The 14517-nt window shown below is 46.5% G+C and overlaps 1 protein-coding gene across 1 annotated transcript in view; it reads right to left on the bottom strand.

The window, feature by feature from the left end:
- The window catches only part of DPP6 (dipeptidyl peptidase like 6), a 784761-nt gene extending 778755 nt beyond the window's left edge, over positions 1-6006 (bottom strand). Inside the window, exon 1 of the mRNA XM_034759984.1 lies at positions 5557-6006. Within this exon, the coding sequence (XP_034615875.1) occupies positions 5557-5616 (60 nt within the window). The 5' untranslated portion in view covers positions 5617-6006. The remainder of the gene's footprint in view (positions 1-5556) is intronic.
- Positions 6007-14517: the final 8511 nt, after the last annotated feature.

The raw sequence follows: 14517 nt of genomic DNA, 5'->3' as shown, positions 1-14517 counted from the left end.
ATGTCTTTAAAAATTGAATTTTCTGAGAGAACATCCTCAATATGTCCTAAATTTACCTCTCTCTCCACACACACACACACACTTTTTTTCAATCTCCCTGACGATGTTTGGAAGAACAAGTCAAACAGCGCTCTGCTCCTCATACCCATTCTCCACACCACCGCCACATCTGTGCCCATGCCTGCTGCCTACCAGGCTTTTAAGCAGCTGCATTCAGGTAAGCTCCACTCCCAGTTCTGAACTTCTCTCTGGGATCTGCAGGGGAGTGCCAGGGAAAGAATGACCCTGTCCCCAGCTGCTCCCCATTAGCCTTCCATTGCACCCCAACTCTGAGTCCAGGTACAAGGAGTTAAGCTGATCCTGGCCCCCCCCCCCCCCCCCCCCCCCCCCCCCCGCCGGGGGGGCGGGGCGGGCGGGTTGGGTTGCCCTTGCTTCCCCCCCCCCCCCCCCAAGCTCTATGCAGGGGACAGAGTGAAGGAGGAAGTTCTCCCATAGTCCTCCCCCACCCCAGCTCCATGCAGGGAGTATGGGAAAAGGAGTCAACCTCCTGACCCCAAACACCCTCTTGAAAGACCTGTGGAAGAGAGTGCACCTGAGCAACCCTCCAGGCAGCACAAGAGAATGTCATCATCACATGAGTGCAAGAGACAGGAAGTGACACTGACCATCAGCAAAGTAGTGAAACTGACTACGCACAAGGTCCTGTCAAAGGCACAATGGAAACCAGGGCCGGTGTAATGACGCAAACAGCTCTCCACACCGGCTCCAGGGTTTTGGCCACCCCAAGCAGCCAAACAAAACAAAAAAAGCCGCAATCGCGATCTGCAGCGGCAATTCGGCGGGAGGTCCTTCGCTCCGAGCAGGAGTGAGGGACTGTCCACCGAATTGCCGCCGAACAGCTGGACGTGCCGTCCCTCTCCGAAGTGGCCGCCCCAAGCACCTGCTTGGTAAGCTGGTGCCTGGAGCCGGCCCTGACAAGAGTGTCCGAATGGGGGAGGAGGACAGCGAGGGCAAAAGTTGTATAGTGCTCTAGAAAGGTGCTCTCTCTCTCTCCTCCCCCACTGTGTTTTTGTTTTGTTTTGTTTTGTTTGGCTGCTTGGGACGGCCAAAACCCCGGAGCCGGCCCTGCCTGGAGCCGGCCCTGATGGAAACAAGACAAAGATATATTTTCCCCCCAGCTTCTTTCAGTGACAGTGACTGGAGGTATTACTTGTATCTGTGGCAGGTACAATGCTTTCCCATCTGGAAGTTTCCAGAATCCCTTTCTATTTCCTAGATAGCTAAGGTAGAGCTGGTGAGAAATTTTCAATACATGGTTTCAGTGAATTGGCATTTTTGATGAAAAAACATTTAGACATTTTCTAAATGAAAAATTCCAGCTTTCTGGTTGCAAATTATTTTGTTTCACATTTTAAGCTACTTATACTGACCCCCCCAAAAAAGTTTTGAATCAAAATGAAACATTTGATTGAGCCAACATGAAAAACATTTCAGTTATCAGCTTATTCATATTTTCAGTATTTTGACTTTTTGTCCTATTCTGAGATGGGAAAAGAGTCAAATTCTACAAAATATCCACAGGATAAGAAAACCATTTCCTGCTTAGCTCTGCTTACATGCCTCCCATCACCACAGTATCTGAGTGCTTAAATCTGTATTGTACTTAACCTCACAACAGCCCGTGAGGCAGTGCAGGGACATTATCCCATTTTACAGATGGGGAACTAAGGCACAGAGGGGACAGCTACACAGCAAGTGGCCGTGAGTCTCCGAGCATGCAGTGACAGTCTCAGGCTTGCACTATGGCCCTAAAAACAGCTGTGCAAACATTGCAGCTCAGGCTCTGAAACTTAGGAAGGGAGGTGTACTTGAGAGCCCAAGCCACAAAGTCTACACAGTTATTTATAGCATCATAGCGCAAGTCCCTTGACCCGGGCTCTGAGACTCACTGCCACGGCTGACCTTCCCTGTGTAGACATACCCACAAGGCCTACATGCCTTGATCAAGGTTACACAGAAAGTTTGGTAGGGCAGGGAATTGAATACAGGTCTCCCAAGTCCTAAGCTAAACCCCCAACTACTGGACCATCCTTCCTTTAATAGAGACTTTACTAACTTGGGTCCAATCTTGCTTCCATTGAAATTAATAGGAGATTTTCCCCAATGACTTCATTGTAAACAGAGGTGGACCCCATACCCATAATGTTTGCAAATTTAGGAAGCTTAAATAGAGGACGTTTCCAGATGAGTATTATTGTGGAAAAATTCTTCTCATCTTGTTCACACCAGCTGTCCCGGTGAAGGCAATGGGGTTACTCACATGGTATAAAGCAAGTAGAGTAGGCCCTTTATGAGTATACAAAATATTTTCTCAAAAGCAGTGCTAACCAGTTATAGTCTTTCAGTGGTAACTGTGAGTAACATGGAGTCAGATGTTTATTAAGCCTGCTAAAGAAGTCAAATGGTTTTGTCAATAAGATGCAAATGGTTTTAGTGGATGCTTACATATTGCTACAATCAATCTATTCACTTGTATCATTCATTTAATAGCATCCCCATCTTTAAAATTTTAGCTCCATTGATCATCGCAACCATACAAAGCTGTAAATCTTGCAAACGAAGTTATTGGCTGAGTGATTTACTCTGCAGAGAGAGAGAAAACACAAAACAAAACACATCTACCCCAGGACTCAGCCTGACCTTGCCCCCAACAAGTTGGCAATCGCAGCTCTTTTAAGGCACTGAATCGACATTGTCTGCCAACACATCTTGGGGGGGGGGGGGAGGCGGGAATAAACTTCTTGAAAACTTCTGTGCTCTTCAAAACCTAGCATCCCAGGCAAGTTAACTAATTTTAAAGAGACAAGAGGCAAAATAGCTATTTGTTTCAGCCCTTTCCTGTGTGATATTATGTCTGAATTCTGGAAGGCTTCCTTGCAACAGAATTAGTCATGCACAGAGTTTGTATGTTTTAATTAAAAAGCTTAAATCATCAGTCATCTGTCTTGAAAAAGAAATACACTTCCAAAAGAAATAATGGCTACAGCTTACAATGTTTGAAAATATGCTGCCGATGTCTTTGAATTAAATTAAAACTATATGAATTATCTGGTAGGTATACTCGGGTTTGACCTACCGGGTCACACTGTCGTATTATTAATTAGTATTACTATCACACCTTGGAGCCCCTGTCATGAACCAGGACTCCACTGTACTAGGCACTGTATAAATGCAGAACACAAAATAGGACTCCCTCTCTTCCCCTTCCACTAAATAAATGATAGAGCAGCATTTGATATGATTAAATTAATAAATAATAACCTTCACCCGAATAAAAACAGGGTTGTCAAAGGAGGCCTCGCCTTGAAAATATTTACAAGACTCATTTCTGCAGATTTAGGCACCAGTCTTGCATCTGCTTAACTGACTAGCCATGAAGAGAAGCCCACTGATTTCAGTGAGCTCATCTAATCTTTCTAGATACGTGTAGGTAAGGCTCCATGTCTGTTGTGGAGGTTGCGGAAGTCATGGATTCCGTGACTTTCCATGACCTCTGTGACTTCTGCAGTGGCCAGTGAGGCTGGTTCTGGGGCCAGCTGCTAAAGCAGCTCTGCAGAATGCCACACCGGCCAATCCTCGAGCGACTCCTCAGCCAGACGCTCGGGCAGCCCCACAGCCAGCTGCACCGGTGCTGCTGGAGTGGCCCCGGGGCCAGCTGCATTGGCTGCTGCTCAGGTGGCTTTGGGCAGCTGTCCCCGGGGACCGCCCGAGCAGCCCGTGCGACTGGCCCCAGGGACCGCCCGAGCAGCGGGCCTGGGGGCAGGAGGAGCAGCCGCAGCCCCTGACATTGGTCCCAGGAGCGGCCAGAGCAGCAGCGGGTAAGCAGCCCCGGGTTTGGCCCCCGACAGCAGCAGCCCCTCGGCCCCCCCAGAGCATTGCCCCCCACCCCCAGCTAAGATTTAGTCAGGGGTATTTATAGTACATGTCATGGACAGGTCACAGGCTGTGAATTTTTGTTTATTGACCGTGACTTGTCCAAGACTTTTACTAAAGATACCCATGGACTAAATCATAGCCTTACTTGTAGGTCTTTCATCATGTGAATACGCACATGAACTCGATCATTAATGGGGTTTAGCCTCACAACACTCCTGTGAGGAGGGACAGTATAATTATCCCCATTTTACAGCTGGGAAACTAAGATACAGGATAGATTAACATGCACAAGTGTTTGCCGGGTCAGAACTCCAGTGGTTAAAAAGCAAAACTGCAGAACATGCAAGAATCAGCACCGAACCACACTACATGAAATAAAACCCAGAAGAGAGAACGATTTCAGTGTTGAAAAATAATTGTGTATAATGTTTCTGGAAAAAAATTGTGATTCCGTGTTTCTTTGAAATGCGTCCCTTTCATTATCACAGATCATCCAATGCAAAACGCCAGCTACAGACACGTATTTGAAATTCTTTACAAAACCGGAAAACTTGCCCTGGAAACATCAGAAAGGTTATCCTGAACAGACCGCGCATGCTGCAATCAAAGTGTCTGTACCTGGTTAAATAGCACAGCATGTGGTTAGCAGTGTTTGTCTTTGTTAAGGAAACTTTTAAGATATGTTAAGCAGCTAACCCGAAGCACAGCACATGGACTATCAAGGTCTCTCTAGGAAAGTTTCCGGTGGCGCTTTTTTGCATGAAGTGAGTAGCTGCTACGGCCAGGGATGCGCCAGAAACAGAGATGCCGGAGTTCCCCGCATAAACGGCTAAATGAAAGACAGAGGAGTTTGGTTTCCATGCCCGTGCAGTGAATATCTAGGAGCAAAGTAGATCACACAGTGTGTCAACTCAGGATCCTTTCTCTGGGGCTTCCCCTCGTTCCTACACATCACAGCCCCGTGTGCTCGTGTGTTTCCTCCTCGCTGTCCCTCGCGTTGCCTGGGTCGCACTAACTCCTCGCCGGAGGAGGTTTCCCTTCGCTGTCGGTGGCTCACTGGGTTGCGGAACGCACACCCGCTAATGACGAGAGCGTTCGCTACCCACACAAGGGGCACACGGGAAAGGCAAAACTCCAGTTTTCCAGGAGTTTTCAATGTTGCCCATCCACTCCCCACATCTCCCCTCCCGCCGCTAAATCACAGTTTCATCCCTCGAGCAAGGCTCTCCGGCATGGAAACACTGATGCTGCTATTTATCAGCAGAACAACACACACACACTGCACTGAAGTGATCAGATGGGAGCAGTTCGAGCATCTCTTAACACAGAGGACGGGCTGAGTCAAGGACTTAGCGGCGCTGCTGAAACCCCTTCTCCCCCAAACATCTTCTCCTCGGGGGAACACACAACACCGCGATAAAGCAGCCAGCGCTGCAAACACCAGCCCGGCCAGGCGCACTGTCCTAGTGTTGCTGTAATAACTGTGCACCCCGGGCACTGAATCACAAGCCGATGTCACCACCCCCCTCTCCCGCTGCTTTGCACCAACAACTTTTCCAAGGGGCTGTTTCGAAGCCCTGTCCCCTGCAAACGCGGAGCGCGCCGCGGAGCTGCCCTTACCTTTGGCCCCTTCCCGCTGGGGCAGCGGACGCTGTTGGACACTCCGGCTGTCTGGTTCATCTTCGGAGCAAGTTGCTGGGAAGGTCCCCTCTGGCGCGCTCGCCCGCAGCACAAAGCGCCCTCTCCTCCCGGACAGGAGACTTCGGAGAGTTGCAGAAGGCGCTGTTGGGCTCCAGCAGGGCGGGGCACTTTCCCGGGGAATCCCGCACTCTGGCCCCTGCCGCCCAAGCAGCGGGGGGCCCCGCGGAGCAAGCCCTGGGGCTCCGGGCGTTTCACGTCCCCCTGGAAGAGAGGCCGGCCCGCACGCCTCCACCGGCGGCTGCTGACACGGCCAGGTCCGGCCGGAGGCGAGACGCGCCTGGACGGAGAAGAGGGCGGGGAGCAGGAGGAGGCTCCGGGGTGCCGCCTTGTCTGGTCCCCAACGTGCTCCTGTTCAGAGGCCCCGAGTCATGCGCGTTTGGGCAGCAGCCGGGACCCCCGCCCTCTGCGTGGCCAGGGCAGAGCCCGCCTCTCTCCGGCTGGGAGAGCTCCGCAGGGACCGTTCCCCGCTCCCCAGCGCGGCCTTCGGGGCTCCTCGGGGCGCACCGACACCTGCAGAGCCGGGAGAGGGACGCGCAAGGGTTAATGAACGCGCCGCGCGCCTGCCTCCTCCAGCTGCGGCCGCCTTCCCGGGACCGTCAGGAGGTGGCACGCGAGGCTCTGCCAGGAGCCTCCCCCCCGTAAGCAGCAGCAGCAGAGAGCACCGGCGGGACGCGCTGGCGAAGACGCACAGAGAGGAGCCCCGCCCGCCTGGCTGCTCCCCGGCAGAGCCGGACCCCTCTCGCCCTGCCTGCGTGGGGGCCCGCGCCCCACTCCTTCCACTGCGCCTGCAATAACTAGCACAGCGGCCGCTTTCTGAGCGTAGTGAGCCCTGGCTGATGGCAGCAGAGTTGGGGCCAGCAAAATCTTCCAAAGTCTGAATCCTGCCCGATTTTGGCCCCAAACTTCTATTGCCACGAGAGCTGGGTGTTCGCAAGGACCAGTTATATTTTAGTCCTGTGTAGCCAGAAGACTCGAGAGAGCGGGGTTAAAAACTGGCAGGAACCAGAGAAGCATTTTCCAGCTGCTCTGGGGTTGGATGAATCAGGGTCCAACTGTTTGCAGTGGAGTAAGAGCAATTACACTTGTTTTCTGTTTGGATTGTACGGTTTGGGGTTGGGGACCAAATAGTGCCAAGAGCCAGGTGCTGGATTGGCTGGGGCGGGGCTGCATGGGGAAGCATGCTCCCAACCGCAGTGTAGACATACCCTTAGCATCGCCAACACTCTCAGTATGCCTGCAAGTCACTCCATAGTTGGTATTTTTCTTAAAGTCCCATCTCTGGGCATCAGTTAATTAAGAAAAAATGTCAGCTTTCATTTTTTAAACGAAAATACATTTGTAGCCCTCATGATTGCAGAGAAAAGCTTGAAAATGTGACCCGAAGGCACCCTGAAGACTCAGAAACCTGCGGGCAAAGAAAAAGAACCCAACACTTACTATTTTTAATCTCACCCTTTTTAAGCCAGTCTCCTGCTTTTGGGTGCCTCCCTCATGAATGCAGGGGTTAGCAATGCTGGACTGCCCAGGCATGGCATGGTAAACATTTACAACTATAGAGCCAAATTCATCCCTGCAGTAACTTCATTGACTACACAGAGGTTGCCCCAGGGTCCATTTGGCCCATAAGATAAAACAGAAGGAGGGAGACCTGAGTCCATTGTGTGAGTAACCTATATGGCTGAGTTAAAGCTGCTTTAAGACCCATAATGTTGCAATCTCCTGACTTTGATTTCCTGACTGCTGGGTGCTTACTTTCTCAACCTGAACATTGCAGTCACCAAAATTCCTCCCCTCAGCTGTTGGGCCACTAGTTTCTCCTGTGATAACAAAGGATCCACAACTCACTGAAGATTCTGATGTGATACAGAAGGTGCCTCAGTGGATTACATCCTTTGACCTGTGCAGTTTTGCCCACAAGATCCCCTTTCAGCCTTTGTTCATATGACCCTTACCCCCTCCACCACACATGTCAGGGGTGGTAAAATGGATCCTTCCAGGGGGCCAGAGAAATATTCTTTCCCTCCATCAACCATTCCAAAGAGGAGCCCAGGAACCAGAAGAGCTCTTTTCTCTACCATGTAGTGTGCTTAGGGGGATGGACAAATTTTTCTTCCAACTCTAGATCTTTGGGGCAAGAATAGGGTCATGGAAATAGCTAACCATAAAACAGCTTAGCTAGAAGGTAAAGACACAGTCAGAGCCACTCCTCTAACTTCTTAGCCAGGGAAGTGTTTGGTCCCTGATCCAGAATGTAATAGCTTCTCTTCCTCCCTCTTAGTAGGGTGGCCTGGGCTTTAAGAGAGTCGGCGGTGTCATACACCACACCAGGCATACACAATAGTGGAAATAGGTCCCCCAGGCAAGAAACCATCTCCTCGGGGGCCAACCCTTGTTCCCCCATGTGCTCTCACATTTTATTGCCCATACTCTGTTCTTGTAATTTTCGGTAGGTTTTCCCTTGCTTTAGTAAAACAATCTTTAATGCCAGGGATGTCATTCAGCTCCTCCTGAGAAGCAGCATTGGTAAACTTCTGTTCCCTTTGAGCATTACAGTCGCTGATCAGGCATCTTAGACTGGCAAACTTTACTACACACTCAGTGATGGTTTTGTTTGGGGTTTTTTTTGGTCCACATCTCTGGTGGCTCTTCCTTTTCATACGGATTAAGATTTAAAGTTTACAGATCTGGCTGGATAGTTTGCTGGCTCCGTTTTCATACTTTACTGAGCAAGATGCCCCCTAATAAATCAAATGATATAATTTGCGAGTTGCATATTTTGTTGGTAGTGCTGCATATTATTCTTTTAGCGGAGTTTGCTGCTCTGGGGCATGCAGTGCGCCCCCTTGGTGAAACAATCAGCAGTTGCAGTTACAAAATACAAAATGCAGGGGGGGGGAGAGTGAGACTGCCAAAGAAGATTTTAAATGTCTTAAACCCTGTTGCCCACTATATGGAATAGAAGAAAGTTCTATTATTTTGCTCCCCTCCTATCTTTTAGGTCTGCAAAAAGTAAATACCACAAAAAAGAGTGTTAAAAGCAATATTCCTCCTCAGTCTCTCACATACATTGTTGTTACACAGACTGAATACTTGGCAGGTCTTCTTTTAGAATGGCTTTTGTATTTAAAATTTGTTTCTTTAAAGGAGTTACCACCTGAAGACCACTGGCAGGATACAGCAGGTATATAAGTATGAGATTGTGTCTTTAAGGGCTTGTCTGCACTTAAAATACAGTAGTGTAATCTGCCTCCCCAAGAGGTGTAAGCTAGGTTGACCTAGTGCTGTCTACACTGGGGGTTTGGTTGGTTTAACTGTGTTGCTCAGGAGTGTAGTTTTTTCACCACCCCCCCCCCCCCCGAGCAACGCAGTTATATTGACCTAATTTCTTAGGTCGTTCTTCACGACCGGGGTAAGCCGACCTAAGTTACGCTACTCCAACTATGTGAATAACATAGCTGGAGTCAACATAGCTTAGGTCGACTTATCCCGGTGTCTTCACTATGCTGTGTCAATGGGAGACTCTCTCCGGTCAACTTACCTTACTCTTCCCTTGGAGGTGGAGTTGACCGGAGAGCGCTCTGCCTTCGATTTAGTGGGTCTTCACTAGACCCGCTAAATCGACCCATGCTGCATTGATTGCAACAGCGTCCATCTCCCCGTAGTGGAGACAAGCCCTTAGCGTAGACCAGGCCTAAGAGACTGGCTGCATGGAGAATCACTACAGTGCTGCAGCAGACCAGCTCCACTAGCTGGTGCATGGGGGGGAAGGGAGGAGACACAGGGCTATGGCTCTGCCTTCTCTATGTGTCACCCAAGTGGGGTGGCTAGAAGCCCGTGAGCAGGAAGGGAAGTCGTCTTGCATTCTATCCCTCACCCAGACAAAGGCCTACCCGGTATTATATGTCTTCCCCACCAATAGGCACTTATCTTGGATTTCATCAGTTTCCCTGAAAAAAAGAGCATTGGACGACACTGCCATAAAAAAATGGCAGCCTCCAATTAGCTTAGAGTTTAATGTTCACAAGAGGAGAACTTTGCTTTTAAAGAATCTGTTAATACTTTGGTTTTGTCTAATTGTGTCAAAGGCCTAATAAACATCAAAATATTAAAGAGAAAGGTAGCGTCTGTGGTTAAAGCACTGGCTGGGACTTGGGAGATTTGGATTCAGTTCCAGTGGTAATCATGGTACACTCATACTGCAAATACTGTGTGCAGTTCTGGTCGCCCCATCTCAAAAAAAGATTAGAATTGGAAAAGGCACAGAGAAGGGCATCAAAAAAGATTAGGGGCATGGAACAGCTTCCGTAGGAGGAGAGATTAAAAAAACGAGGATTGTTCAGCTTGGAAAAGAGACGACTAAGGAGGGATATAATAGAGATCTATAAAATCATGAATTATGTGGAGAAAGTGAATAAGGAAGTGTTATTTATTCCTTCACATAACACAAAAATTCGGGGTCACCCAATGAAATTAATAGGCAGCAGATTTAAAACTAACAAAAGGAAGTACTTCTTCATACAACACACAGTCAACCTGTGGAACTCATTGCCAGGGGATGTTATGAAGGCCAAAACTATAACAGAGTTAAAAAAAAATTAAATAAGTGAATGGAGGCTAGGTCCATCAATGACTATTAGGCAAGATGGTCAGGAATGCAACCTCATGCTCTGGGTATCCCTAACCTCTGACTGCCAGATGCTGGGAGTGGATGACAGAGGATGGATCATTTGATGATTGCCTGTTCAGTTCATTCCCTTTGAAGCACCTGGTATCAGCCACTGTCAGAAGACAGGATACTGGGCTAGATGGACCATTGGTCTGACTCCATATTGCCATTCTTATGTTCCCAGCTTTGCTGCAGACTTCCTGTACATCCTAAGGGAAGTGAACTTTTTGTGCTTCAGTTCCTCATCTCCAAAATGGGGATGATATGGGGACTTTTCTCCCGGCCATTGTCTGTCATGTCTACATTGTAAACTCTTTGGGGCAGGGACTGGCTCTTGTTATGTATCCACAAAGTGCTTTGCATAATTCAGCTCTTTTCTCAGTTGGGGGTCTCAAGGCACTACCATAATACAAATAAAATAATTACAGTATATTGCTTTTTAGGCTAAATTATACTGCAGGTCTTACTTTGAAAGCTATGCAAACAGACAAATTCCAGAAGTGGCATAAATTCAAACATTAATTTTAAAATGTGTATGACAAAAAAGTAGCGTATAGATCAACATACGCTGTTCAGTGAAGTACAAAAGAACAAACATATGCTGTCATTTTAGAAGCACTGTTGAAACATCCTAGGGCATTTTACACTTTGAAAAGGATTATATATATACTCAGCTGAGTACAGTATTAAAAAAGGAGAGGTCTTAGTCCTACTTTTAAGAACATCTAATAATTTTGTTTGGGGAGCAGAGTTAGAGCTGTACAAAATATTCACAACCAAACTCAAAATTATGCAAAATCATTTTGCCAACTGTAAGTACTCGAGGCATTAGTTAGACCCTCCAAAATAAAAAGAACCCAAAATGTATTATTTTAAAAAGGAAATCTCATGACTGGCTTTAAAATCATGAGATTCTTGTTTAAAAAATAATACCATAGGTTTTTATTTGCCTTCTGGTTTGAGCCTAGAGATTACACATGTCCCAGATTTTCTCTGTACCCTTGAGGGACTAGAAACATATTAAAAAAACAACCTGATAGCCTCAAAGTCAGGAGTCAGGGCTTTAAGAGAAATCCCATATATTGCTAGACTCGAGATACAACTGCAAGAATTGCAATGCTGGGATACTCACCTGGTTTCATCACAAGCTCCAGACTTAGACCAGGACCCTTGAAAGATTTGCTAATGTTTATGAACCAAGGTAGCTCATTGTCACATAGAACTGGGCTTACTTAGGGTTTTGCTTCACTGTTATATGCACTTCATAGTTTTGCAGGATTTCAACTTAACCCTGCCGATTTGATGTAATTTTGACTGAAATTTTCCATTTGTCTTCACTGCAAACTGAGTGCAAAACTCAGTGATGGTCAGATTCGCCCTTGTTCTGCACCAGGTGTAGTCAATCACACGGTTCACAGTGAGTTAACCACATCTGAATGGTAATGGTATATACCCATTTTGCACAGGTATAAGTGACTATGCAAAAAGTAGAGGCAATGGAGAATCTGACCCAGAGTGTATGAATCCACATGGACTGAAACAATTTACATTGGGTAGGATGCTCCATCTAGGAGGAGAATTGTGGGCATATACCTGGTGGCAAGTAAAATAAAGGCAAGGCTTGGAGAAAAGGAGATGCCTGTAGGTGGAGAACCTGGAACCGTGAAAGAAGCACAGGGAACAAGGAGATCTTGAGAAACAAGCCTATAGAGTAGTAAAGAATGCCATTCCAAAAATCAATGTGTTGATGGATTTGGAATGAACGCAAAAAGCACAGCATGGGAATGCTATAATTAGATGATTTAGTCATAGCCAGGAGCCAGGCTGAGCTTTTTGAATCCACTGAAGTGGACACAGCTAATGCAGAGAGCCTGGCAAGAGAAGAATTGTAACAATCAAGCCTGCTCATGAAGATTTCACAGATGAGAGTCACATTATCATTCACAATTTCAGCTAAGGCCGATATGAAAAAACTGATTAATCAGGGTGTCCCCTGTGAGTATATGCCCCCTACCCTTTTGCCTCGTCTGTGCTAGCATTTTGCTTCAACATTTCCACCACTGTAAATGCAACAGTGGGTGCACTAGTATAAATTGGTTGAAAGGCTGACAGTCTGTGTTCTCTAGGCTTGCTCTATGCAAAGTTAGATGACACTGTGGTAAAATGCTAATGGTGGTCTAAACTAGAGCTCCTGTTGTTGCTACCAGTGGGGAGCTGAATCGGTGCTAATGCAGTGGTGGGAAAATGCCTCTGTGATGTTAGCAATGAAAGGACCCTTCTGCTTTGGCTTCCAGGCTTTATTAATAGGGACACAAGCAACTAATGTGAGTTATTGAAACTCACCTACAACTTTGACCTAGAACAGGCACTTACACTGGGAGGAGTATCGCAATTGATCTTTCCAAAAGCTTTGACAATCCATGAAATGTATAAAGCACACATACAATGCTGTGTTTAATCTGTATTGCCTTCTTCCATGTAGCCCCTACAACTACAGTCCCCTTCCTAGCCAAGCCTATCTTTCACCCCCCTCAAACCTACTTCTTCTACAAGGCCTACAAACCCCAGGAGATGCTGGTGAGAATGAGAGGAGGAGAAGAGACTCAAAACTACCACAAAGAAAAGAAAAACAAACAGTGGCCCATACAATGCCTGCAGATAACACTGCTCACTCACTCCCTTGCCTGCTTGTTGTCTTTTCAGTCTGACCTTGTCTGCTCACAAACACATCTTTGCATCCATTTGGATCTCCATTAAGTTCAGTGGCGCTCTATGCAGATACATGGTTCAACTTGTGCATAACAGCCTGCCGAGCTGGGGCCTTAGATTGTAAGACCCTTGAGCCAGGGACCTCGTCTCTTCGTTAGTAAAACACTTAGCATGCTTCTGGCAATAATCTACTTACACCTTTTAGACTTTAAGATTATCAAGGATGGTTATTCATTCAGTACAAGTACAGATCTTAGTCTCATTTATTGGTACTTAATGGCCTTTCATAGACTTCCATCTTCACATTACTTGTGTCTGAAAGTCTACCTAAGGGGTATTAAACCACATTATGATATATGGCACATTACAAAAAGGTTTCTTAATCTCTATAGATTATATAAACATCAGAAAAATCACCCACTGTACATTTCCTTTGAATATTTCTGAGACTAGATTAAGAATACATTGCCTTTTACTCCAACAGGTCCATAAGAAGTTATTTTACTTAGATCCCACTTCTGCAGGAGTGTGCAGGTTAAGACCGTAACTCAGATCCTCAACTGGTGCAAGTCTGCATAGCTGCAGAGAAGTCAACGAAGCGGTTTACACCAGCTGAGGATCTGGCACTACATGTAGGGTAAGAGGAGGAGAGGAGGATTTATGCTGTGACTCTATTAATCCGACCCTCCACAGGATTATGCAGTGTTTTAGCACTGTACAAGTTGGATGAGACTTTCAAAAGTGACCATGTGATTTAGCAATGTAAGTGCTACACACACACACACACACAAAATATCAAAAGGATCTGTGCTTCTAATCACTTAGACAGTTTTGAAATTCCCATTGTTTACATCTTTCAAATCAGGTGGAAAATTCATAAAAGGGAGGAAAAGTTGTCTGTCAAAAGACTCTCTCTTAGCCAGAGCTTCTCATGAGACCTGGTTAACATTTTTCTTCCAGAAGAAAATTTTGACAAAAAATAATTTGCATTTAAGTTTTCCATGGAAATTTTCAATTTTTCAACAGAAATTCAAAAACAAAGATTCCAGGTTAAAACTGAAAAAAATTCCATTTGGAAATGCTGCCGTAGTACCTCACAGGAGTTGTAATTCAGTGTTCTTATTCTCCTCTAGCGGCCAGGCTCCATGGTCAGACTATATCTCCCATGATGCATTGCAGTCTCTCCTCTTGGAGAACATCATGGGAGACCTTGGCTATGGTGCATCACAGGAGCTGAAGCCCAACCAGGAGCATAGAGGAGAATGGGGACATGAGGCAACTGAACTACAGCTCCTACGAAGTGCCATGGCAGCATTTCCAAATCAAAATATTTCACTTTTCCAGTCAAAATATTTCGGTTTTTCAATTGAAAAAACACTGAAAGTTTCCACAGAAAGCAGAAATTTCTCATGAAAAAGTTTATTGCATCAAAAACCCAATTTTCTCTCAAAAACAGTATAAATGGAAAATTCGTGACCAGTTTTAGTTCTCGTACACGTTCTGCG

This window comes from Trachemys scripta, chromosome 2 (assembly GCF_013100865.1).
Source record: "Trachemys scripta elegans isolate TJP31775 chromosome 2, CAS_Tse_1.0, whole genome shotgun sequence".
NCBI lineage: Eukaryota > Metazoa > Chordata > Testudines > Emydidae > Trachemys > Trachemys scripta.
The sequence above is the reverse complement of the archived record's forward strand: the minus strand, read 5'-3'. Positions and strand labels throughout refer to the sequence as shown.